At 37.0% G+C, this 27,824-nt stretch overlaps 1 protein-coding gene across 9 annotated transcripts in view; it reads right to left on the bottom strand.

Annotated features, from left to right (window-relative positions):
• Positions 1-655: 655 nt before the first annotated feature.
• Positions 656-27,824, bottom strand: part of ADAM28 (ADAM metallopeptidase domain 28) — a 75,006-nt gene continuing 47,837 nt past the window's right edge. For 4 of the 9 annotated variants that reach the window (XM_017549757.2, XM_017549759.2, XM_017549755.2 and 1 more), the window contains 10 exons: positions 26,216-26,318; positions 22,892-23,051; positions 21,219-21,299; positions 20,811-20,889; positions 16,493-16,601; positions 15,116-15,194; positions 14,414-14,479; positions 13,544-13,609; positions 12,283-12,345; positions 9,929-11,736 (listed from right to left, as the gene is read on the bottom strand). In XM_017549757.2, the coding sequence (XP_017405246.1) occupies positions 11,716-11,736; positions 12,283-12,345; positions 13,544-13,609; positions 14,414-14,479; positions 15,116-15,194; positions 16,493-16,601; positions 20,811-20,889; positions 21,219-21,299; positions 22,892-23,051; positions 26,216-26,318 (827 nt within the window). In that variant the 3' untranslated portion in view covers positions 9,929-11,715. Of the gene's footprint in view, positions 1,292-9,928; positions 11,737-12,282; positions 12,346-13,543; positions 13,610-14,413; positions 14,480-15,115; positions 15,195-16,492; positions 16,602-20,810; positions 20,890-21,218; positions 21,300-22,891; positions 23,052-26,215; positions 26,319-27,824 lie in introns of those variants that run through there. The other 5 variants (XM_017549756.2, XM_037746127.1, XM_017549758.2 and 2 more) reach the window with 5 other exon arrangements.

Here is a 27,824-nt window from a genome sequence, read left to right as displayed (position 1 = left end):
GACAGCAGAGAAAGAGGTTAATCTTTCTAGCTCCAGTGTCCACTTAGTAAATGGAGACTTTGTAAATGTTAGTATTACAGAATTAAAGAAAACAACCAGATAAGTGTAAATTACACAATGCATTCAACTCAGAATTCTGATGGAAAAATTTTGTTAGTTGATTTATTGAGGACTTACCATTTTCCAGGCTCTCTGCTAATCACTAGTAACAAGATTAGGAAAAAATGATAACTGATTTTCAGGGGCAGTCAAATCTAATGCCTATTGATTGCATCAGAATGGCTATTAAAAAGTAAACAACAGATGATGGCGAGGTTGTGGAGAAAAAAAAGAATGATTTTACATGGTTGTGGGGAGTGTAAATTAGTCCACCATTGTGAAATAGTGTGGCAATTCCTCAGAGACCTAGAGGCAGAAATACCATTTGACCCAGCAATCTCATTACTAAGTATATACCTCCCAAAATATAAAGCATTGTAAAGACACATGCACATATATGTTAATTACAAAACTGTTCACGATAGCAAAGACATGGAATCAACCCAAATGCCCATCAGTGATAGACTGGATAAAGAAAATGTGGTACATAAGCACCGTAGAATACTATGCAGCTATAAAAAAGAATGAAATCCTTTCACAGAGAAATGGATGGAACTGGAGGCCATTATCTTTAGCAAACTAACGCAGAAACAGAAAGCCAAGTATAGCATATTCTCACTTATAAGTGGGAGCTGAATCATGAGAACACATGGACATATGTAGGGGAACAACAAACACTGTGACCTTTCAGAGGGGGTTGGGAGCAGGAAAGGATCGGAAAGAATAGCTAATACATGCTAAACTTCATACCTGGATTATGGGATAATCTGTGCAGCAAACCACCATGGCATGTGTTTACTTACCTATGTAACAAACCTGCACATCTTGCACTGAAGTGAAAATAAAAGTTAGAAATAAAAATATAGATTTGACTGCAACTTCAGATATATTTTCACTGGAAACATTACCTAGAAGAATTTGTTGCTGGAGATAAAGTAGAATTCTCATACTTAATACTATAGTATTAAATGTGCCTCTCTGTGCAAAAGTATTTTGTCATAGGCAGAGTGGTTGTGTGGAAGGAAGAAAGATTCGTGCACAAGATTGTCACAAATATTAAGTGAAATTATACATGCACACATACAAACACAAATACACACAAACTTAACATAAAGTCAGAACGTGTTCCTGTGTACTTTTGTTAGTACCTTTTGATGTTCTTACTTTAGAAAATAATCAAATTTGTAATTGGCTGGGATTTTATTTTTTCTAAAAGCTGTGTGAATTCAGTGCATGTTAATTTGCCCAAAATATGAATCCGAGGTCTTTGCACAATGCAGTCTCAAATCTCGGATGGTATTTGATTTGGCCTGGAAGTTTTGACTGAGATTCAACTTAATTTAAGACAAGAAAACCAAATAGGATTATGGAGAAAACTCTAAAACACCTCAGAGGAAGAATAAAAGACCAAGGGAAAAAAAGACTTGGCTGGGCACAGCAGCTCATGCCAGTAATCTTAGTACTTTGTCGGGGCTGAGACAGGTGAATGGTTTTAGCCCAGGAACTTGAGACCAGCTTGGGAAACACAGGAAGACTCCGTCTTTAAAAGACATTTAAAAGTTAGCCAGGTGTCATGGTACATGCCCACAGCCCCAGCTACTCGGGAGGCTGAGGTGAAACGATCACTTGAGCCCGGAAGGTTGAGGCTGCAGTGAGTCGTGATCATGCTCCTGCACTTCAGCCTGGACAACAGAGAGAGACCTTGTCTCAAAAGAAAAAGAAATAAAAATAAAAAAACTTACCAGTGAAATATGTACTAACAGTAAGTAATTCTTTCCCCAAACCTTACTTTATGTTCAAAGATAAATAACATAGTAGCCTGTTCAGAGAGGGTCTCAGTGCTGATAAACTTAACAACAGAGTCCTCCTTCAGGTAGGCACTGATGGATGCATGTTACCTACTTTTCTAGACGATGGCCATTTCCCTCTTTTCTCTTTTTATTTTCCTGCTGCCCTTACACGTTTCTTAGAAAATCCTCTTTGGATATTGGCAAGTCATACATTTTTTATTTCATTTTATAGATGAGTAAATATACAGATGTTAAAATGATTGAAATTACTTGCATCAGGCTAAAGAACTAGCTTTTGGCAGAGCAAAGAGGACTGTCTATGCTTTCACTTCTGTGTGTGGCTTACCCTCCCACACCATAAACTGACTTTTCTACCTCTTATTCTTTGGTCTTAATATTTCTGCTACATTTTCATTCTCTTATTCCCCATATGAGACTGCATCTTTCCAGTGAATCTGCTCAGCCCTGCCATGAGCATGAAAGAACTAACAGAGTGTGCCAGGAACTGGATCCTGCATTCTCCATTTCAATTATAGTTACAACATGTCTCAAGAGATGCATGAATCTCAGAGAGCTACTCCACAGCACTTAGAGAGATCCAGGCCAATTTGGCCACACACATTGTTTTACAAGGGAAAAGAGTTACTGCAGAGACACAGTGCTTAGTCTGTGAATTGAAGTTTCCTCTGAGAAATGCAACAACTTTTGCAGTTCAGCAGCTGATGCCTTCTTCCTAAAAAGCTATTGGGACATCAGGAGGAAACCGTTATCTCTAGACATATTATCATCATTTTGTTTTTCATTTAGATAAATTTCTGAACTTCCTTAAATTGTGTTTCCCATCAGGATTGCACAGCTAAGATTTCAACATTGAACCCATGCCTGTGCTTGTTCAACTAAGCCCAGGAAAGCAACTTTGGATGTGTTTCTCACTAAGAAGAGAATGGCAATAGCTCAGATTTAAATGAAGTTCTAAAATACTAGGAATAAAGTATGTATAGTTATAAATTTTAAAATAGATTTGCCATCAAAAAAGGGTAAATTAAAAATATAAAGAAGGAGAAAAGCAGTGTTAATTTGAATGACAACGTGGAGCAATGTGGAACAATAATCTTTTAATATATTATTTTCTACTTGAGATGCCTGGAGATTATTTCAGATGGCTGAAATAATCTCCAGCCATCTCAAGTAGAAAATTGTATATTAAAAGATTATTAGGTTATTTAGCCTTAAAAATGAATGAAATTCTAATATTAGCTACAACATGGATGAAACTTGAAAACATTATGCCAAGTGAAATACTTCAGACACATTAAAGGAAAAATACTGAATAATTCCATTGATAGGAGCTACCTAAAATAGGCAAATTCAGAGGCAGGAAGTGGAATAGAGATTACCAGAGGTTGAGGGAAAAATGTAACAAGGAATTACTGTTTAATGAGTATAGAGTTTCTATTTAGAATGATGAATGAGTCCTGGAAATAGATGGCAGTAGTGGTGGTTGCACAGTCATCCATCATAAGTAATAGTGGATGTACTTAGATCTCCAAATTGTACCCTTAGATTGGTTAAAATGGTAAGTTTAATATTATGTATATTTTCCACAATAAAATATAATATTTGGGTTAAAAAAAAGAGGACTCAGAATGAGGACTGGAGAACCAAACTTGGTAGCAGCGCAATTAGGAATTCCAGCCCATATCATGGAGCTGAATAATTAATACAGAATTTCTGTCTCACACTTGACCCTGTCATTCAGCTGACACTGATGACACCATTTGCAGTAGACCAGCTTTGAATCAGCAACTGGCCCCAGGCTGAAGACTTCTTGAGGAACTCACCCTTATTACAGCATCCCGCATCACCAAAGACAGTTGTCCTTTATATTACATACTTGTGATTCAAACTTCTGGGAGGGTGCAACTGAAAGGTAGATCCTTGTCCATAATTATGTCATAGGTGTAAAAGAGGCTTCACCAGGTGCAGTGGCTCATGCCTGCAATCCCAGCATTTTGGGAATCAAAGGCAGGCCGATCACTTGAACCCAGGAGTTCGAGACCAACCTGGGCAACATGGCAAGACCCCTTCTCTACAATAAATATAAAAATTAGCAGGGTGTAGTGGCACATGCCTATGGTTCCAGTTACTTTGGAGGCTGAGGTGGGAGGATTGCCTGAGCCCAGGAGGTTTCAGTCACAGTGAGCCAAGATCATGCCACTATACTCCAACCTGGGGCAACAGAGTAAAATCCTGTCTCCAGAAAAAAATAAGAGTCTGGTAAGAACATGCATAATATTTCCAGTTACTGCTGTAAATAGCAAAGGAGCTATATCTCCACCAAGACATACAATGTGAGAACCCTCTAAGCAAGGAAAGGTGTTAAGACAGGCAGATATTAAGAATGAGAGTGCCTATGCAGAAACACTTTCCTAAATTACTAACGGAAATTTAAATTCATATCAGCCTACTAGAGAAAAATTTTTGCAAAGTATAGCAAAAAAGTTGGAAAACTTTTAGGGAGCTATCCAACATATAGAATACTACACAAAGGAAATAAGTAGGAGTTGTACGCCTTGGGTGTGGTGGATCCCACCTGTAATCTCAGTGACTTCAGAGGCCTGAGGCAGGAGGATTGCTTGAGTCTAGGAGTTGGAGACCAGCCTGAGCAACACAGTGAGTCCCAGACTCAAAAACAAACACAACAAAAGGCCTTGTTTTTGGCCGCACAGATCCCCATTAAGCACAGAACTTATCCCCCAATTGTTGGCAGTGCTGCCTGCAGACAGCCATCAACTTTCCTTGGAAAATGCTTTCACTGAATAAAGTCATCTTGCCCAAAGTCACATCTCTTTTGAGAGCAACCTGTACCTGTGACTAGTTGACATGAGGGAATAAAACCTTTTCCCCTTCGCCTCAAGTTGACTTCATTCTAAAGGATTGCCCAGGTTCAGGGCTCAAGGCTGGGTGGACCAGCTAAGGCCATCTTTGAGGCAGCAGCATTTCCAACTCCTCCTACCTAATTCTGCTTCCTCCAATTCCATTAAATAAATGGCAGGCCTGATCTGAAAGCACTCCCTAATAAACTTCTTGCATGCTAAAATCCATCACCAATTCTGTTGCCCAGGAACCCAAACTGTGATACAGAGAACTGCCTGAAGATCGTTTATACACCATTGTTCATCACTGTGTTATTTTAGCCATAAACATTTTTGAAAAATGACTTCATTGTTGAATCAGATATTAAGTATTATTCATAAAATAGTATTGATGGCTGCATAATCTATCTTACAGATTTCGATTATGTTTCTAAGTAAAAAGAAAAAGAGCATAAATATTAACATTTAAATTATATGTAAGGCAGAAAAGAGAGAGAAAAAGTCATATTCCTGAGTGTTAATATAAATCATACTTGGTGAATCAGATAGGAAAAGTTTTTCTTAGTGCTTTCTCTTGTTTCCCAACTTTTCCACATTAAGCATGCATACTTTTTTTTTTTTTTTTGGAATAGAGTCTTGCTCTGTCATCCAGGTTAGAGTGTAGTGGCACGATCTTGGCTCACTGCAACTTCCGCCTCCCAGGTTCAAGTGATTCTCCTCCCTCAGCCTCCCAAGTAGCTGGGATTAGAGACACCCGTCACCATTCCTTGCTATTTTTTGTATTTTTAGTACAGATGCAGTTTCACCACCTTGGCTAGGGTGGTCTCGAACTCCTGACCTTGTCATCCACCCACCTCAGCCTCACAAAGTGCTGGGATTACAGGCATGAGCCATGGTGCCTGGCCAAGCATACATCTTTTTACAGAAGATAATTAAATATTTTATATTTGTAATTTGTCCAGATTTTAAAATAACATTGTCAAACTATTTAAAGTAACAAATAGTTTTCACTTTGTGTGAGGTGGGAGCAACATAAATGACTTAGTCATTTAATATTGAGATGTCAGATATATCCTAAGAATATGGACTTTAACATGAGGTAAGGGAGATAAAGAGTGTAATGCTCACAAGAAGTTGCGTTTACAATAAATTATATACCATAATTTTCATGCTTAGAAATTTTTTGAAATTTATTATACTTTAAGTTCTAGGGTACATGTACAGAATGTGCAAGTTTGTTACATAGGTGTAGACATGTCATGGTGGTTTGTTGCATCATCGTCCTGTCATCTACATTAGGTATTTCTCCTAATGCTATCCAACCCTAATCCCTTCAACACTGTTATCCCTCCCCTAGCCCCCACCCCCGACAGGCCCCAGTGTGTGATGTACCCCTCCCTGTGTCCATGTGTTCTCATTGTTCAACACCCAGTTGTGAGTGAGAACATGCGGTGTTTGGTTTTCTGTTCTTGTGTTAATTTGCTGAGAATGATGGTTTCCAGCTTCATCCATGTCCCTGCAAAGGACATGAACTCATCCTTTTTATGGCTGCATAGTATTCCACAGTGTATATGTGCTATATTTTCTTTATCCAGTCTACAATATTATTTGTTTAGCATACTATTAACAGTATTAGTGATATTGTATTAGTGTTGGGCACCAAGGCCTAGTTGCTAAAAAGTGTCTAACATTGTCAAGGGAAGGCCTTTTTCTGGAAGCAGCAAAAGAGACAAGGTGAATTCAAGGGCAGATGTGCCAATGTGGCTACAGATTTTGTTAGAGGTGCTTTCTCTGGAGTTGGAATCTTCCCTGACAAGGTGGATCTCAGTATCTCCAACAGAGCTGTGCCACTCCTGGCTTGGCCCTGATAGACCAATTTGGATAGAAAACAAATTTGAACAGAAAAGAATATGCAAGACTTGCTTATCACCCCAGCCATTTCCATATTACATCCAGATGCTAGTGTTTGCAAATTATTTAACTTAATCTCAAGAGATAGATTATATGGGCAAAGACATACAATGAGAGGATATTAAAAGCCTGATATTAATGACATTGGATGCACCAACTGAAAAATAGCAATGTAACACTTCTGAAATAATGGTATCTTTGAAAGATGGGGAACATACTAGTCAGGTGACTGAGAAAGGATGTATTTCTCTGAGAAGCAGTAATAAAGTTTACATGTATTTTGCTTTGTTAGTTTAATTTTTAAAATGAGATCTGGAAATGGAAGTTAAAAACAGTGAATTGGTTAGCCTTTATAAAATTACACTGATTCAAAAGTGGGCAAAGGATATGAACAGACACTTTACAAAAGAAGACATACATGAGGCCAACAAACATACGAAAAAATGCTCATCATCACTGGTCATCAGAGATATGCAAATCAAAACTACATCAAGATACCATCTCACGCCAGTTAGAATGGCGATCATTAAAAAAATCTAGAGACAACAGATGCTGGAGAGGATGTGGAGAAATAGGAACACTTTTACACTGTTAGTGGGAGGGTAATTAGTTCAACCATTGTGGAAGACAGTGTGGCGATTCCTCAAGGACCTAGAAATAGAAATTCCATTTGACCCAGCAATCCCATTACTGGGTATATATCCAAAGGATTACAAATCATTCTACTATAAGGACACGTGCACACGAATGTTCATTGCAGCACTGTTTACAATAGCAAAGACCAGGAACCAACCCAAATGCCCATCGACGATAGACTGGACAGGGAAAATGTGGCACATATACACCATGGAATACTATGCAGCCATCCAAAACGATGAGTTTCGGTCCTTTGTAGGGACATGGATGAACCTGGAAACCATCATTCTCAGCAAACTGACAGAAGAGCAGAAGATCAAACACCGCATGTTCTCACTCATAGGCGGGTGTTGAACAACGAAAACACATGGACACAGGGAGGGGAGCACTAGGCACTGGGGTCAGTTGGGGGGAAATAGGGGAGGGATGGTGGGGGGTGGGGAGAGGGGAGAGATAGCAAGGGGAGAGATGCCAGTTGTAGGTGATGGGGAGGAAGGCAGCAAATCACACTGCCATGTGTGTACCTATGCAACAATCTTGCATGTTCTTCACATGTACCCCCAAACCTAAAATGCAATAAAATAAATAAATGGGGAAAAAAAAGAATTGATATAATTGCAAAAAAAACATTACAAAAATTACACTGATAGGAAAGAAGAAAATGTTATTAAGCAAACAGGGGAAACAACTATAAAATACTTTAAAATAAGTAAAGAGGAAGACTGCTGGTACAGAACAAAAAAATCAGTAATTTGGAAGATAAACTTAAGGAATTACCCAAAAATACCAAGGAAATACATGAAAGTGAGAAAGAATATGATGAATGAGAATACTGGCTATCAGATTTCAAGCTAATAGTCAGTGCCTGTAAAGAAGAGAGAACAAAATTAGCCAGGCATGGTGGCGTATGCCTGTAATTCCAGCTACTTGGGAGGCAGAGACAGGAAAATTGCCTGAACCTGGGACGTAGAGATTGCAGTAAGCTTAGATAGTGCCGCTGGACTCTAGCGTGGGCAACAGAGAGAGACTATCTCAAAAAAAAAAAAAAAAAAAAAAAAGAGAGAGAGAGAGAATGAATGGAAGAGACTAGAGACACAGAGAAAGAAAGGAAGAAAAGTTTTGCAATGATGAAAGTCTGTTAAATACAATTGTTAATTTTGCCTAAACCTATCTGGAGCATTTGAAACATACAGTTTGGCTCTGTGTCCAACTCCCCAAATCTCATTTTGTAATCCCTACAATCCCCACATGTTGAGGGAGGGACCTGGTGGGAGGTGATTGGGAGCAGCTTCCCCCATGCTGTTGTGACAGATCTGATGGGTTTGTAAGTGTTTGGCAGTTCCTTCTTCACACACACTCTCTTGCCATCCACCATGTAAGATGTTCCTGCTTCCTCTTTTGCCATGATTGTAAGTTTCCTGAGGCCTCCCCAGCCACATGGAACTCTGAGTCAGTTAAATCCCCTTTCTTTATAAATTACCCAGTTTCAGGTGGTATTCTTTATAGCAGTGTGAAAATGGACTAATACAAAATGTTTGTTCTCTACTTCTTTGTATCAGCTGTCTATTGCTGCATAACAAATATCTCTAAACCATAGCAACTTAAAACACATATTAATTATAATACAGTTTCTGTAGGTGTGAAATCTGGACAAAATTTAGCTGTACCCTCTACTTCAGGGTGTCTCACAAGGCTGCAGTCAAGATTCAACTGGGAAATAATCTACTTCCAAGCTTATTCATTAGTTGTTGTTGGCAGATGTCAATTCCTTGAGGGTTGTTGAACTCAGGGGACCCCTCCTCTTACTGGCTGCTAGCAAGAGGCCACCTTCCATTTTTCACCACATAGTAGTCATTACTTCCAATGTGAATAATAAAATATTAATAATCCTCTCCATATTCTCAGTTTGCAACCAACTAAAATTTGCTTTCTTTTTCATGCATACTTGATTATTTTATAAAAAGCTAAAAGTATTCCCAAAGCCCAAATAAAAGCAGTGATTTGGTGAGGTGTAATAAGTATCTAGATAACACTGTGTTATCTCAGAGAAACAGGATAAGAACATAATTTAACCTAATAATTTCACTGTTTTAAAAAAGCAGAGAAGGCAAAAATAACTAGTGATTAAAAAAGCAGGCATTGTGGCGTATCTGAGGTGGTTAAATTTCAAATAGGTGAAATTCTCATAAAGTTAGAAAGTTGCAGATGCAAGTGTAGAAACAGTATTGTGAAACCAAAGTCTGTTCTAATCCCCTCTGCAGTTCAGCTCAAAGGGAAAGTTTGTAGGACTTGTGTTCAAAGTCCTATGATAAAATAATGGTTTCTCTGTCATTGTATTGCAGTTATTTCCTCTTCATATAAGAATTATGATGTGCCTGCATCAGGGACCTACTGACATCATTTAGGAACTCAGAGGAATGTTCATATGCCACTGCCTGAGAGTGTATGGTTAATTTTTGCTTAGGTTGTGGTACTTGGCTAGTTGAAGAATCATAGGTTTAAGATTTTCATTCCATCAGTATAAAAACTGATGAGGTGAATCTGTTACTGGGGACAGGTATTAAAATTTAAAAAGCAAGCAAAAAGTTTTCGTGAACTGGTCACAAGTACATAATAGCTTTCCAGGAAATAGGTATTTATTTCTTTTTCAGGAGAGGGTCTTCCAAAACCTCACAGGGCAGTTAAAACTATACATTTTAAGTTGTTCTGGTGCAAAAGCCACATGGAAAGAAAGGCTCTAGCCTTGACAGTGATTTGAACAGTGGACTCTGGATTTCCTGAGGATTGAGCTTCACCTTTGAGGCCAGAGTGAGCTCATCTAGAACCTCAGACTGCAAGGGTAAATAAACCATAAAGTTCCTCATGAAGAGACAGGCCTGTGGGGACCAGTTAAGTGATGGAAATGGGTGAAGCAGACACACCCAAGAAAAACTGTATGTGTGATGTTAAACTAAAGCATGGTCCTTGATTACAGAAACAGCTACTTTACTAGGTAAGATGTTCTCTGTTTAAAGGGACTGAAAATTTAACTCAAAATGGCTTAAACAACAAGGAAAATTAATGGATCATATAACGAGGAGTACTAAGAAAGTGTGAGGTAACTCCAGCAGTCATTAATCTACCAGATCAATGACATCATTGAAAGGTCAGGTTTTATTCTTTTCATCTTTCTGCTGTATCTTCTTCAACCTTCATAATCGCAGTGTGGAGTGCAGCAGTACCAGATAGAGTATTCAGAAGCCCATATCCAGAAAAAGGGATGAGGAAAAATTTTCCAGCAATATTTTGACATAACTCCTTTCTCATCTTACTGGGAAAAAAGGGGGAGGATTATAAAATCATCTCCAAGACAACCACTAGTATGGGAAAATGAGGTCATCATAATTGACTTAAATGGATAGGGTTTTAACCAGGAGATGGTTAGGAGGTTCTTTCCTATAAGTGAGCAGGTGAACAAAATTAGGGTTCTAAAAGCCAGGAAGAAGGGGGTTATTTTGCTGGCAAGCCATAGTGTTTGCTACATTACCCATCAACTAAGCTGATGGTTGATATAGGCAATGTGATTCTATTGTTGAAAAAGAGTCGGATTATTTTTTGATTACATCTGACAAAGCTGGGAATCTGGATGTCTATGCAAGATCTCTCAATTTGAAAATATTAGCAATACATTCAAAACATTTAAAAGTACTATGTGTCCAGTATCATTCAGACCAAATAAAATACATTTGCAGTCCAAACATGCCCTGCAGCTTACCAGTTTGAAACCTCTGGCTTATTTTATGAATTTAACTAAAATTTTCTAGATTTAGAAAGTGAATACCACTTTAACCATGCCAGTAATTACACAAATATATATGATAAAACATTTTTTAATTCATAGTGGTACTCAAGTGTAGAAAACTACAAATGATATAGCCAATAATGATTTCAGGAGCTAATGTAAGAAAGAAATGCACAACACACAATGTTTACATCATTTTCTTAACTGAGATTCTAATTTGACAAGTTAATTGTTAAAATGATCAGGATGTTGCTACTCATTTAATAATGGATGTACAATTTTTCTCTTATTCCTCCAAGATTAGTGTGATGTATTTTGTTTTGTTTTCATTAGAGAATGAATCAATTCCTATTAAAGATTTTAACTTCAGAGATATTTCTTTGCAATCATCTTCCTTCTTATAAGTATGGATAATTGAAATTTTAAAGTCATGCAAAGGTTCTCAGGCATGTCACCCTTGAAAATTTTCTTCAGTCTCTTCAAAGCATAACATGAATCAGAAAATGTTAACCTCCTTGAGTCAAGAGCAATACTAGTGAGAAATAAGTATATGTCTCTGTCATTCAGATTTTCCAGTTTTCCAAGTTGATAATTTAGCCATGAGTTCTTGCTAGTTGTTACTTCATGCTTTTGGATTTGAGTTCTAAAAAAGACAGAACTTTTAAATGATCAGCTTCCTCCAAAAATTGAGATATTCTCTATTATGAAACTTTGAACTATGAAGAAATTATGTGAAGTCACAGTTTCTGTTTCATAGGTTATTTGATTGAGCAAAAATGAAGAAGTGGAAATGCAAGAGGATAGGAAGGGAGTGAGAAAAACACCACACTAAGATGTAAATATTTATCTGGTGATTAGCATAATATGGAGAAGGTAGGGAACCAGGAGGAGAGTTATAGAATACTATACTTATTATTCTATGGGAGATTTCTTCTCATATTCATCCTTGGGAAATATTTCTGACAAATAATATTGGTGTCTACATAGCTTTCTAGCTGAGACCCTTCCAATTTCCCTCTTTTTAATTATTGGCCATACTCAGAAATAAGACATTAATGTCAGCTCATCTCCCAATCATGCAGATACTATTATTTGTAAATTTCTTCTAAAAAGACATGGTGGGCCTTCTCTCCTTGATAGCAGGAAATTATAATACAAGAATATAATAGTTTGTCTATACATCTCTTATCTTTGGTGTAGACATTGGACTATCCTTGAAAACAGTAGAGGGAAGTGCTTTTGTGTCTTTATGCTACATTAATTATAAAAACAATGGCATGTCATTAGAATGCTGTGCTTGTCCCATCTTAGCTATAGTTATTTCTTCATGAAATTATTCCTTACCTCTTTTTCACTCATTTAAATTCTACCCAACTTTCAGAGTCCAGTTCAAATTCCAACTTTCAGCCAATGAATATTCATCCTACTTAAACTACTCTGAACCTGTTGACTTTCTCCTCGCCGTATTTTTCTTGTTAGTGTCACTCATCTTGGGTGATAATACAAATAATAGAGGAATTAAGGGCTCCATTTTTTTTTTTTGAGACAGAGTTTCACTGCTGTTGCCCAGGCTGGCATGCAGTGGTGAGATCTCAGCTCACCACAACCTCCACCTCCTGGGTTCAAACAATTCTCCTGCCTCAGCCTCCCGAGTAGCAGGGATTACAGGCATGTGCCACCACACCTGGCTAATTTTGTATTTTTAGTAGAGACAGGGTTTCCCCATGTTGATCAAGCTGGTCTCGAACTCCTGACCCCAGGTGATCTGCCAGCCTCAGCCTTCTAAAGTGTTGGGATTTCAGGCATGAGCCACCATGCCCAGCCTAGGGGCTCCATTTTTACATCACTTACTTTCTCACTAAAATGTGAAAAATTTTGGGAAAAAAAAAAAAAAAGGAACTGAAATTTAGGTCTTGCTGATTTACCCACAGCAGAATACCAAGCACAGGAAACATACCCAGGAAGCTTCTAATGACTGAATGTCCTGTGCTTCTTACTTCATGAGCATCTGATTTTTATTGCAGATTTGCCTCTATCTGACCTATTTTTCATACCCTACCTTCTACAGAAAACTGACTAATAATAGGTCTTATTCTATCTACAATATATATAAAGTTAATTATCATGTAATAAAATTTTATCTCCCCTTAAGCATCTAGAAATGAATCTTTGAAGGAGCTATTTACCTCACCCAGCAGAGCTATTTATCATTTCTCAATAATTATGTAACAGTAACACTATTTTTTATAATAAAAAATCAATACCCATACTAATTTATACATAGTAAGTAGGCCTTGCTTTTTTAGATACCCCTGGGGCAAATGTGCTATGATATCTCAAGTTAACCTCAAAAGCACACATCCTGATAAATAACCCATGGATTTGGAGACAGTACTTACAATGAGCAGAAGAGATACTTAAAAAATCACCAGTGACTATCTGATACTTACAAGGAAAGAAGAAGATGACATAGGTGCAGGAATCGGTGGTGGTGGAAAATCTGGCTTTGTAATTAGCTAGGAAAAGGATAAAAAATTTAAATTCAAAGATAGGGTCCTGAAAATAGGTGTGCATAAAGAATAGGCTTAAATCATTTTCAGAAATGGGTAAGCCATGACCCTACCCATGAGAATATTGTAAACGTATGCATTCACTTGCTTTCATTTAGTTGCACACACACAGTTGAGACAGAAGTCCAATACCAACAGATATGTGATGAAGATGATTACTGTAAACCGTATGTTTGCATCACCCCACAATTTCATATGTTGAAAACCTAATCTCCAGAATGATGGTATTTGGAGGTAGGGCCTTTTGGAAGTAATGAGGCCATGAGGGTGCAGCGCTCATAATAGGATTAATGCCCTCATGAGAAGAGGCACAAGAGAGATGTTCTCTGTTATGTGAGGATACAATGAAAAGGCAGCTGTCTACAAGGCAGAAGGCAGCCTCGCCAAACACTGACTCTGCCAGCTCCTTGAAGTTGGGCTTCCCAGTCTCCAGGATATGAGAACTAAACATCTGTTATTTAAGTCACCCAGTCTATGCTAATTTAGTTACAGCAGGCTGAGCCGATGAAAACAGCAGTGGTACCCTATTAAGTAGATTGGTTTTCTTCTTGCCCTAAGTTGGCATGGAGTAACACACATGTTCACATTTTATATTCTCAAATTTTGCAGAAGAATTTGTATTTTATATTAATATTCACATAGATTTCAATATTGTCATGAAGAAATAATGGAGCATTGTCGACTATGACTTTCACCGATATTTCCTGGAGATTGAACTAGGGTGACATTTAAGAGAAGTTGCTAACTCACAAAATACGCTGGGGGCTCATTGCCTTCTAATGGCAGATCATACACATGGGACTTCATCCGACTCATCTAAAAAGAAGAATGAATGTTTCAAATGAACCATTAGTTTCATAGGCACAGTTTTTAAGTAAGCAGTCTTTTTAAGGCATGGAAGCTTGGAACTAAGCTGACACCAAGAGACCAGTTAGAGTCACAGTGGTCCAGCTGGTATATGCTACGGAAGTATTTCCCAGAGCAGTAATGAAAAGTTTGCATCAGTAAATTATTGCCAGTGTTATTATCATTAACCAACTTCAGCTAAAATCTCTATAGTTACAGGACATGAGTAGGGCATTAGGGCTATACATATTATATGTATTATATAGACATACACATTTTTGTATCTATTGGGCAATTTGCAAAGAAATAACCTAGAATCAGAGAGCAAGAGGGAATGTGTGTGTGAGAGAGACAGACAGAGACAAAGACAGACAGACATCTTTCTGCCTTCTTTGTTCTCTTTATTCTGTTTGCATTTCATGAACCCCAGCAAAGTAGCCTCTGCATTTTAGGGACTCTGTTTTGCATTTAACAAAAGACAAAGGAGACTTTTCTGAATGTGTAATTGCAAAATGCTGCTGGGTAGAAATGATACGTAGGTGGTCTAAGAGTGTGAGAGAAATGCAAAATGGGGCCACGGTAATCACAGTCCAAACTATAATTCACCTCTTGGGGTTGGACAGCCTTTACCATCTGGGGTTTCCTCTTCTGTTTGTATGATCTGGTCCCAGTGGTAGATAGTGGCCTGTAATAGACAAACACATTATGTCAATTGACTTAGCAGCTCCTTCAGCATGACAGGGAAACTCTGTACAAGATTCCCATCTTCCTTTTCCCATTGTGTCCTTCTTGTCTTTTATCTGCTCCCTGGGTCATTTTTCAGCTTTTTCTTCCCTGTCAGCCTCCTTCATTGTCTTGTAATTCATAATCAGTACATATAATTTTCTTTTTTTTTCTCTATAGAACCCTGATTTCTAAAAATGATAGTGTTGAATCCAAATTTTTATCTAAATTATGTTGTTTTATTAATATCTTATTCATTAAATATTTAGAAAAAAAAAAAAAAAAAAAAAAAAAAAAATCTTAAAAAAAAAAAAAAAAAAAAAAAAAAAAAAAACCAAAGCCAAAACACTATTGTGCTAGAATCATGTTTGTAAGATCAACCCAGGCTCCTCCACTTACTCTGCATGACTGAAAGCATGTTTGATAACGTCTCTGAGCCCATTTTCACTTTTGTCAAAATGTGAAGTTCATAGCCTTGCAAAATTGTGTAAGAATTAATATAAAACCCTTTTCATATGTGAAATGAAACTAATAATAACCACTTTGAAGTTCTCGAAGTTTAAATGAGATAAGAAGATATACAATGCTTAGCACAGGGTTGGTGTGGTGGCTCATGACTGTAATCCCAGCACTTTGGGAGGCCGAGGCGGGTGGATCATTTGAGGTCAGGGGTTCGAGACCAGCTTAGCCAATATGGTGAAACTCTGTCTCTACCAAAAGTACAAAAATTAGCCAGGTGTGGTGGCACATGCCTGTAATTCCAGTTACTCAGAGGGCTGAGGTAGGGGAAGTCCTTGAACCCGGGAGATGGAGGTTGCAGTGAGCTGAGATCCTGCCATTGCACTCCAGCCTGGGCCACAGAGGGAGACTCCATCTCAAAAATAATAATAATAATAATAATAATAATAATAATAATAATAATGGTGTGGCACTGATAGCACAGTGCTTATCATATAGTGATCAATTAATTCTAGATATCCTTATAGTAAATTCAAAAATCAGTCATAATGGGAGTTGATATCACTCTTATTGTTAAATATAAATATAATGACTAACAGAAGTAAAAAACCCATTTCTTGCTGTGAAGGATATCTCAGTTAAAAGGAAATCCAGTTTCTGGTGTAAAAAGACTGTATATGCATGTATTTCTGAATATTAGAAGTAAACCAAAATTCACTTTGAAAGGGTAGGTTATACCCTTGAATTTTAATTTAAAAAGGGGTCAGAGAGCCTCTACAGCAATATAAGATAAAAGGTCACCTCTGGTCCTTCTTCTGCTTTTCTCTGGAGCTCTGGTGCCGGATTACTATAGCAACCACCAGACAAATGACCGCCATTGGGAACAGCACCCCAACCACAATGGAGAAGTCTGCAGCAGAGAACAGAGGCCCACTGAGCACTGCAGAAACACACATCTGCCCATCACACTAGTCCTTGTTTCTTTACTTGGCACATATTCCAGCTACCCTTTTCTCTAATGAATATACATTCGCCGGAAAACCTCCCATAGCCAGTAAAATGAAAATGTATTTTGATCAGCATTATTATATTAATATTTAGATAGAAATATACATAAAATCTATAGGAAATATTTAACATGAAATAAGTTAAAAAATCATAATATTGAGAATACTTAGAAGGGATAATGTTTGTAACAACTGGAAAATGAGCTGGGAGAATAGAAGAGAATATACAGTAAGGAAGATGGCAAAGAAGAAATAAAATATTTTGAGAAGCAGTCTTGAAATAAAACAGAAAAAGAAACTAAAACTTGGAAGATATATTCTTGTCAGTAGAAAATAAGAAGCTGAGGTATGACTATGAGAACTGATAGACAAATAATTGAGTGTTCCACGGATGTTGGTCCACAATAGAATTAATATGGACAGAAAGGAAGTTATGTGACCTCGAGAATGAGGAAATGGTTTGAACAAACATTCCTGGGGCCCCGTGGTGCTTTTTCTTTTATTGATGAATTTAAATAATGAATGCAAACACTTCAGTCTTTTCCTATCTCAAATGTTCATTTCTCTTACAATAATCTGAAACCACAAGAAAATGGGAAGTAAAAGACTGAAGAGCAATGCCAACAGTTACCACTCTCATTACTAAAATCAGCAAACCAATAGCAAGATTAATTTTAGTATTAATGCAAGAAAAGTTCACAAGTGTGAGCACACACACACATGTGGATAGAGATAGGCACATCAGAAGCAGAATTCTAGATAAGACAATGACTTCAGTTCAAACATTCACTAGTCTCCACATTCCATAAAATTCCTATCCAAAAAATCAAAGGAAAATCAAACAGTGAAGCATTCTGCTGCAGTATAGATACCTTCAGAATGAAAAATATAAACTTACTTCCACTAATGTCAGAACTATAACTATTTTCAAAGAATGATATTTTAGCAAAGGAAATAAATGGGCCTTGGCAGTACTTCAGAAATACCCTGAACTTGAGAAGACATAGTCTGGAGCTAAAGTTGGGACAGAGGACAGACGGAAGTACAACAAACAGTAAGGTTTGCAGGTGAAGACAGAAATCACTGAAGAGTAAGTGCAGCCTCTTCTTGTTTCTGGTAATGGTGGACTAGGAAACTAAGACCAACCCTCCGTTAAAAATAATCATTAAATTATTTGCAAACAAAAGCTTCCTAAAAATAGCACTTAAAAGTTAGATAAAATTACTTTGTAGAGATTATTGAGTGGGCAAGAACCCAGAGAGATAGAAAAGAAAGTGATCCTACATAGAAGTTCAGAAATGCAGAAAGAAATGAAAATGAACCAATAGCAAACCTTAATGGAAACTGTGGAATTGGGGTGATAATGATGTGTTAATGTAGGTTTATGGAGTATTTGCACTCAACAAATACTCCACAGGAGTGGGAGATTTTGACTGTGAGGGAACCTGTGTGGGCCAGGTATACGGCAACCCTCTGTACTTCCTGTTCAATTTTGCTGTGAACATAAATCTGCTCTACAAAAGAAAGCCTATTTAAAAAAAAAAAAAGGAAGTTTTAGGATAATTATTAAAATAATGTAAAAGAAATCATAATATCCAAGTTAACAAAATAATAGCATCATTAAGTCCATATGAAGGGAGAGAAAAGGGAACATAAACAGGAAAGAAAAATAAAAACTATATTATTGTGGATTTACACCCAAGTATATAAGTAATTACATTTAATTTAAATGGAGTATGTACCTCAGTTAAAGAAACAAAAACCAAAGATGTGAGAGTACTACTGAAAAATAAATGTGCATGCTTTCTTTAAGAAATGAAAGATTTAAAACATGATTCAGAAAGGATAAAAATAAAAATATGGAAAAATGTTATTCCAGTGCAAATAAAGATCGAAAGAAATATAGCTATATGGCCTCCAGGAACTGAAGATTTTAAAAGGCAAGAAGATACTAGAGATACACAGAACCAATTTATAATGATATACTGTTCAATAATTTGGTAGATGCAACATTTTAATCTTGTATGTACATAATAACATGCTCTCAAAGTATCTAAGTGCTGACAGGGCCAGAAGTACTGATCAAATTCACAATTATAGTGGGAGAATTTTAACATTCCTAGCACAGTAATTGGTAGAACAAACAAAATATTAGGATTAATTTATATATCAGACAATTAATAAACTTGATACACAAAATATCTGGAGAATACTATAGAACACAAGTATGAAAAACTCAGTCTAATATCACTAGTGAATATAAAATAAGAGCAAACAATACAAATTCTTCCAGATAATATAAATAAATGAACACTCTCCAATGCATTTTATATGACTAGCATAACCTTGATACCAAAATTCAGCAATTTTTTCAATAGGAAAAAAATCACATTCCAGTATCACCCAAGAATATAAAATGAGAGTGAAACTTATCCACCAACATATAAAATAGATATTATTTCTAAGTTCGATTTATTCAAAGGCTGCAAAGTTAAATCAGTGATCACAAACCAAATGATTTATTTTGCAGTATTAACAGAGTAAAGGGGAATCATTTTAATAACTAAGGAAGTATTTTCATATGTGTGCACAGACAGAATACAAATATTTCAACATACTCTTAACACAGTATTTCCCTGATAGCTTTGTAATTATGCTAAGTATTAATATAACAATAATCATAACATCTCCACATATGTTAAGAAATAAGGTGGCTCACGCCTGTAACTGCAGCACTTGGGAAGGCTGAGTCTGGCAGATCACCTGAGGTCAAAACTTTGAGATCAGCCTGGCCAACATGATGAAACCCTAACTCTACTAAAAGTACAAACATAGGTGGGTGTGGTGCCTAAGGGATTTATGTGGATGGGAACAGAACAAATATAGCTGAAACATCAGAAACAAATGTTATTCTCTCTTGGAAACTCTTAACAATCTGAATTTGGGACACATCTCTCTCATATCTACTTAATCTCCTGCAGACAAAACCTAAGAATTTCTCTCAGTTTCTGCAATCAGAGGATGCAGGAACATGAAAAGAGGTCAGAGGCTTATTCTACTTACCTACACTATGTCAGACAGAGAGGAAAGTCAAGGAGAAAACGGTGAAGAAAGCAGCTGTCTCAGGAAAAAAATGTGATGACAAGCTCCCTTCTCATCATAAAAATTGGAAGTGAGTCCCACTCTGGCTCTTTCCCACCCTGAAGACCTATAGGCAGACCTGCCTACCTGCCCATAGAGCTCCCAGTCAGATTCCCCCCTCAAGAGAAGTATCTGTAGGTACAATAACACACAAAAATGCAGAGAAAACCCATGTGAACTAATCCAGCTCAACCAATTCCATATTCAACAAAGGATCACATATCCTGGAGAAAACTAGTACAACAGAATACAAGTGGTGTGGTGATAGAACGGGACAACCCAACTCAAAAGAAACAGGTAATTCAAAGAATAGAATTGAATGTACAAAAATAATCATAGTCACAGTCATGTTTTTTGTTTGTTTGTTTTGAGATGAGTCGTTCAGTCGCCAGGCTGGAGTGTACTGGTGCCATCTCGGCTCACTGCGACCTCCACCTCCCGGGTTCAAGTGATTCTCCTGCTTCAGCCTCCTGAGTAGCAGAGACTACAGGCACATACCACCATTCCCAGCTAATTATTGTATTTTTAGTAGAGACAGGGTTTCCTCATGTTGGCCAGGATAGTCTCAAACTCCTGACCTTGTGATCCACCTGCCTTGGCCTCCCTAAGTGCTGGGATTACAGGTGATGCACCTCACCCCGCCTCACAGGGAGTTTTATGAGAATATTACATTTTCCATTAAGTTGAGGCTGCCATGAAAATGGAACAATCCGAAAGTAAGAAAATTTGGGAAATTAAAATAGCATTGCAAATATAAACGTTGAGGAAAATTTTTTGCATGTGCAGTGAAAATAATGACATGGAAAATATAATTAAAAGGTGTTAAGGAAATCTGAGGGATGAATATTGTGGATTCAATATCTACAGAACAGAAATTTCGAGAAGAGAGAAAAGAAGCAATGGAATCTCATAAAATAAAGGCTTGGAAAAGGAGAGCAATTTTCTCAGGTTAGATGTGTAATGTTACCTACGGAAGACAACTGAGGAATCATCACAGTTGGGGGGGCTCCATCCTTCCTCACATTGACATTGGAGCTCATGGTCACACACCTAGGGGAGCAATGATCCTGTTAGTGTCCCTGCTAGACTGACTACAAACTCAAGGCCCTAATCGTCCATAATAAAGTTCAATTGAAAACAGGAATAACTCCATTTCCAATCTCCAGGCTTCCATCTATCTACAAAAGTATGAATGAATGAGAGGCATTTCATAAATGATTCTCAGAAGAAACTTCTCCTTGAACCATGCTACTAAATAGTTAGACAGAGTTAGTAATTCTCATGATTTAATGCTGAAAACATTCATTTAGTTTTATTATGACTGAGCTAAAATGTCGTAAGATTCAGAGAGCTTAGGGAAACATATTTTCAGAACTTACAGCATGTCCTTTGCAGTTAGATGAGCAGTTGGTTGATTTGTAGGCTTTCTCGATATCCACACATTCTGCATTAATGCAAACCTGAAAGTGATGTAGAAAACATGAAGCTGAATCCTCTCTGAATGTAGGTGAGAAAGTTGAGGTCTGTGTGAAGAGCTAGCAGATGTTGTTTAAGGTGGCTCTGCCCAGGAGGCTGTTGCAGAGGAAGGGAAATGGAGATGGTATTTGTTGCCCACGGTATACTCTTTGTTAAACCAACCCAAAAAGATCGATAAACTCTATGTAAGCATTTATGTATTTTTAAAGATCACAACAACTCTATATCCCAGAAGCAATGACTATACACAAAGTTAAGGTATGAGCAATAATAAGATGATCTTAATGCCAACATGAGTGGCATACTTAATGAATCATGCTACTGAAGGGTTGAACAAACTTAGTAATTCTCAACATTTAATGCTGAAAACATTCCTTTAGCTTTATTATGACTGACCTAAAATGTCATAAGATTCAGGGAGCTTAGGAAAAGATAGTTTCAGAACTTACAGCATGTCTTTTGCACTTAGATTAGCAGGAAAACCTCATTCTGCCCTACTCCCAGTACCTTCCTCCCTTACGGCCCAAGCACGGCAGTACTCAGGCCAGGTCATGTGATAATGTCTCAATGTCTTTAAATGCTTCAGCACTAGAAAACATAAGGAAATTATTATCTAAACCTGGAAAACCCAATTAAAGATTATATTTTATGTAAAGGTTTTTGCCTTGATGCTGTCACGTATTTCAGGAAAAACTGGGGAAAGGAAGAAGTTTAAATACTGTGGGTAATTCTTATAGGTAAGACCTAATGTTTAATGTCAAATTAGCAGATTTATAAACTTTTCTAAATGTTTATTCTCAGCTCCAGGGGCTCAGAGACCACGTCAATCTCATTCACCTTTTTATATTTACTTTTTAAAACTGTGTGAGCAATACCCACACTGAACCACTCAGAAAATTTTGGACCCATTGTTGAATAAATTTACCTTTAAATAGCCAAACAGTTTAAGTAATTAGATAATATTTTTAGGATTGGCTCTACCACAGTGAATAATCAGGGGAACTTTTTGGTCATGTGGATATCTTAGTAAGATAAATAAGGTAATTCTAATCTCTTATAAGAGACAAACCTCCTCATTGTCAAAGTTTGTGGGTTGGTTGGCTCTTTGCTAAAAAGTACTTTTACTTGAGATTAAGTTCATTACATTATTATATTATTATTAAGTTCATTATATTATTAATGATGCACAAATCTGTTAAATGAATCTTGGTATCACATACTGTGGCACTTTGAGTTTCCAGACTTCGTCTATGAAAGTTAAATGAATGCTACCCTGTGTTAACAGTGTGACAATATGATACTCTTCTTGAAATCATAACAATGAGAGTCAGTTACTTACAAATTTCACCACAGTGTTTGAGAATGTTACTATCAATGCTTATTGCTGCTACTTACTAGGTTCTGTGACATTTTTATTTCTCAGTGTTTCAAATTCAAATCTCTTTGGCTTCTATTAAGGCATGGTGAGCCCCAAAATTGGGAAGCAAGGCAGGTGGTGAATAACTGAGAGACAAAACAACAAAACACATCAAAGCAAAAAATGCTACTTTGAGTGAAAGCCACAATTTCAACTTACCTTATTATGGCCACACTTAGTTCCATTGGCCACCATGCCTATTTCTTGACTTGTGTCTTCAGGATCAAATGTTTTACATGTCAGGAAAGTCACTATCCGTCCCTTCCAGGGCACATTATCTGACCCACCTTGACAGAACAACTTCCCACACATGGCATCACTGAGGAAAAGGCCAAAATTTATTGCAGGATTCAAATTGCATTTTATATAAATCTCTAGGACTATGGATATTTAACTGATGGTATTTTTTTCCCAGTAGCAGAGATTTTTAATTGTACTTTATACTCATTTTCTCTTATTTTTCAGTAATAGGATGCCCAAATGTTAGCACAATACATTATTGCTCAAATAAACAGCATCACCCAGATCCCTGTATGCCTAATTTTTGTCAGTTTCCTAACTGGTGGCCCATGAGAGGAAAACAGAATCTTAAGCACCAATTCTAGAGGGTAGTCTTAAATGAAGAAGTATCTTCTATTTCTCAGTGCTGTCTATTTTTGCTGATTGGAGTGTGATAGCTGGAGAAGTCATCACGACTGAAACACTTGGAAATGGAGGTCATGTGGATGATGGAGTTAGAAGGTAAAATGTGGATTCCTAACATCATGGAGGGCATCTGAGAAATCAGCGTCCTTCTTGCTTCAGACAGGTTACTCACTTACTTCTATAACTGGCTGCAGAATAATTCCCCCAAACAAAAGCCCCGCTCTCCACTATAGTTCTGTCAGTACAAAGCTGAGCCTCTCTTGACACTGCAAGGCATAAGGTGGAGTTACCAAAGGAACTGTCTTCCTGAAGCTGCCGATTAAACTGCTCAGCACTCAATCAAGCCATTAATTTACTGCCAGCAGGACTAAAAGACAATAAAATCGAAGTCAATTGGTTTATGCAGAATTCAGAAGAGGGCTATGAGAAAGTATCCTGAAAGTGATGGAATCAGATTTTTTTATACCTCTCAGCTGTAGAAAATATGTTTGAGAAGGGGAGAAAAGCATATGTTCTCTCTAAAACATGAGAGTGTGCTTTTCTTGAATCATTTAGGTAAAGCCATAAAGGATGGCTTTAGGGCACAGGGAATTTCAGGCTAACTCTCCCCTGTAGCTGATGACTATTAGAGAGTGACTAGGAGGGCAGTTTGTTGGGTGAAGGAACTGCTTGAGCCACTAGTTGCAGAAACTATGTAATGCTCACGCAAAAAGTTACATAGGACGATGGTGTGTGCACAGACTGCAGAGGAAAGATAGCAAGAGCCACTGTCTTCCCGTTCACCACCTACACATTACCTTTCCTCTGGCCCTTCCCTACTGCCTTTCACATGATTTCCTCTTTTGAATCTGACCTGATATCCTACAAAAAAGAAACCACAAGACCAGCAATAATGGTTGTTGTCTAGGCACAGATTCCTCCAAGAGATAACCCTATATCCAAAGTATAGTTTGGTAATATCAGTCATACAGTGAAATTCGTGTCCGATAGACAAACTTTGGGAAATAGTGATCTTGTACAACTTCTTGTTATAAATTACTTTTTATGGGTAAAATTTAGAGCAGGTACAAAGGTTTAATCTACTATAATTGAATTTTAAAACCCATCTTAAAATTGCAGAATTAAAAATAAACCATAGAGAAATCTAAAGTCCATCTGGTATGCTGTTCTATAGTGCTTTCCAGATGTCAGTACTGAAACTAACAAACTTTTTAGATGCATTGTCAATATTTTCTCTTACTGTATTTTTTCTTTATGTAATTCTACTCTTCAAGCATTGCATCTGTTATTCCTGTGGGTAGATACATATTTTTACTCTGAAACATATAAGGAAAAGCATTTGCTTGGGAAAGCATCTCATTTATACTGGGAAATCCCTGGACAATTTTTTTAATCTTTTTTATTTTTCCAGGTTCTTAGGTTACAGGTTGTATTTGGTTACATGAATAAGTTCTTTTATTATTATTATACCTTAAGCTCTGGGGTACCTGTGCAGAATGTGCAGGTTTGTTACATAGGTACACATGTGCCATGGTGATATGTTACACCCATCAACCTGTCATCTACATTAGGTAACATCCTAATGTTACCCTCCCCTAGCCCCCACCCCTCAAAAGGCCCCAGTGTGTGATGTTCCCCTCTCTGTGTCCATGCATTCTCATTGTTTAACTCCCACTTAGGAGTAAGAACATGGGATGTTTGCTTTTCTGTTCTTGTGTTAGTTTGCTGATAATGATGGTTTCCAGTTTCATCCATGTCTCTGCAAAGGACATGAACGCATCCTTTTTTATGGCTGCATAATATTCCATTATGTATATGTGCCACATTTCTTTTTTATCCAGTCTCATTGATGGATATTTCGGTTGGTTCCAAGTTTCTGTTATTGTAAAGAATGCTGCACTAAACATACTTGTGCATGTATCTTTATAGTAGAATGATTTGTAATCTTCAGGGTATATACTCAGTAGTGGGATTGCTAGATCAAATTGTGTTTCTAGCTCTAGATCCTTGAAGAATCATCACACTGTCTTCCACATGGTTGAAGTAATTTATACTCCCACCAACAGTGTAAAAGCATTCCTATTTTTCCACATCCTCTCCAGCATTTGTTGTTTCCTGACTTTTTAATTATTGCCATTATAACTGGTGTGAGATGGAATCTCAGTGTGGTTTTAATTTGCATTTATGTAATGACCAGTGATGATAAGCTTTTTTTCATGTTTGTTGGCTACATAAAAGTCTTCTTTTGAAAAATATCTGTTCATATCCTTCACCCACTTTTTGATGGGGTTGTTTTTTCCTGTAAATTTGTTTAAGTTCTTTGTAGATTCTGGATATTAGCCCTTTGTCAGATGACTAAATTGCAAAGATTTTCTCCTATTCTGTAGGTTGCCTGTTTACTCTGATGAATGCTTTACAGAAGCTTTTTAGTTTAAATAGATCCCTTTGGTCAATTTTGGCTTTTGTTGCCATTGCTTTTGGTGTTTTAGTCATGAAATCTTTGCCCATGCCTATGTTTCCTGGACAAATTTCTAACCAGACCCATTCTTTGTTGCATGTTCTATCACAGCCATTCATTCTGTTCAACAATAATCGTGCTTGGTGTCATCTGAAGCACCCACCATGAGGTACTTGAAGAAAGAACCCATTTCTTACTTATCTTTTTAGACTCAGTAACTAGCCCACAACACGACATATAGAAGTTACTCAATAAATGTTTGTCAAATGATTGATGACCTATTTCACTTTCCCTTTACCTGGAATAAATCAGAATGTGTAGCTGGAAGTGTACCATTGCTTTAGTCTGTGAAGCAGAAAGGTTCAGAAAAGGCCACTTACTTTGCTTTGCAGGAAACGGGTGTGCCGTCCACTTTGCGACAGTACCCGTACTTTGACCCGTCTTCATTCCTGCTGTAACATGACTTGTCTGCAACCTCAGCTCCTGGGACCAAGCACAGTCAGTAGGGAAAAGAAAATAGATTTTTAGATTCAAGAGATATTTGAAAAGAAAAGAGATTTTTAAAATTCAGTACTGGCAAAGCATTTATAAAATACAAAACAAGAAAAATACTATAATACTTTCATTGGTCACTCCTAGAAACACAGGCTGCAGTAATCTGGTATCAAATGAGCTGGGTTGAATTGTAAATGGTCTTTTAAGTCATCTATTATTCCACAATAAACTCCTACTATGTGCCAGGTACAAAAATAAGCATCCCACATTTCATGTCTCAGGTATCTTCCTCAGATCTCGATCAGACAAAACACATTGGTTAAGAGCTCAGGCTTTAAGCAAGACTGAGTAGTTGTGTGAATATGGGCAATGCCTTAACCCCTGAGTTTTCTAATCTGTAAAATAAGGATAAGTATATATAATTATGAATGTATATTTAACCTTATATTTACACATAAATAAATGTGTATATGCACATATATATAATAGTACCTACCTCAAATAGTTGTTTTGAAGATTAAATCATTTAATACAGGCGAACTACTGAGAACAGTATGTGGTCAGCAGTACACGGTTGACAAATACTAACCATTTTTATTGCTATTCTCATATAATATTAATAAGGAAAAAGAATCCTATTGAGTCACACAGAGAGACCTATGCTGCTTCTCTGTGCTGAAGTGCCCCTCTTAAAGATCAGTAAGTAACTCTGTCTTAAACATCTGGAAAATTTGAATCTAGGCTTTGACAAATAGCAAACTAAGTGAAAAATAAGCAAATACCTATGAAGATAGTTTATTGTTTTTAACAAATACTTTAAACCTGTTATGATGACTTGTAAACTCAAAATATTTTAATTTCATGTTTCAATGTGCAAGATAATAAAATGAGTTTTGTTACCATTTTTTTGATTTGTATTTTAGTAAAATTTATACATTTTTATTATACAATATCTATACAGAATAAAAGAATCATTAGTCATGAATAATCAGGGAAAAGCATTATATTCCTAATCTGAGACTTCAGAGTTATTGCTGCTAATATTGGAGAATGTATCTTTTATATATATGGCATCATGCTATTTTATAACTTATTTCTTGCCAGTTAAAAATATGCCTGTCCTTTCCCTAGGCATTAAATTGTCTAAAGCATCACAGCTGTAAGAATTGCATTGAATTAATATAGTTTAATGTATTAATGCTTATTTTTTTTGGATTTTGAGATGTTTTTCAATTACCCACTATCATTAAAAAATGCTGACTGAAAAATCCTCATAAATAAATTCTTTCTGAGTACAATTGCTAGGAGATGGAGTACAAAATTTTTTAAAAATTTTGTGTATGGCCGGGCGCGGTGGCTCAAGCCTGTAATCCCAGCACTTTGGGAGGCCGAGGCGGGTGGATCACGAGGTCAAGAGATCGAGACCGTCCTGGTCAACATGGTGAAACCCCATCTCTACTAAAACTACAAAAAATCAGCTGGGCATGGTGGCGC

Source organism: Cebus imitator, unplaced genomic scaffold (genome assembly GCF_001604975.1).
Source record: "Cebus imitator isolate Cc_AM_T3 unplaced genomic scaffold, Cebus_imitator-1.0 Scaffold221, whole genome shotgun sequence".
Lineage (NCBI taxonomy): Eukaryota > Metazoa > Chordata > Mammalia > Primates > Cebidae > Cebus > Cebus imitator.
This window is presented reverse-complemented; position numbering and strand designations above follow the sequence as displayed.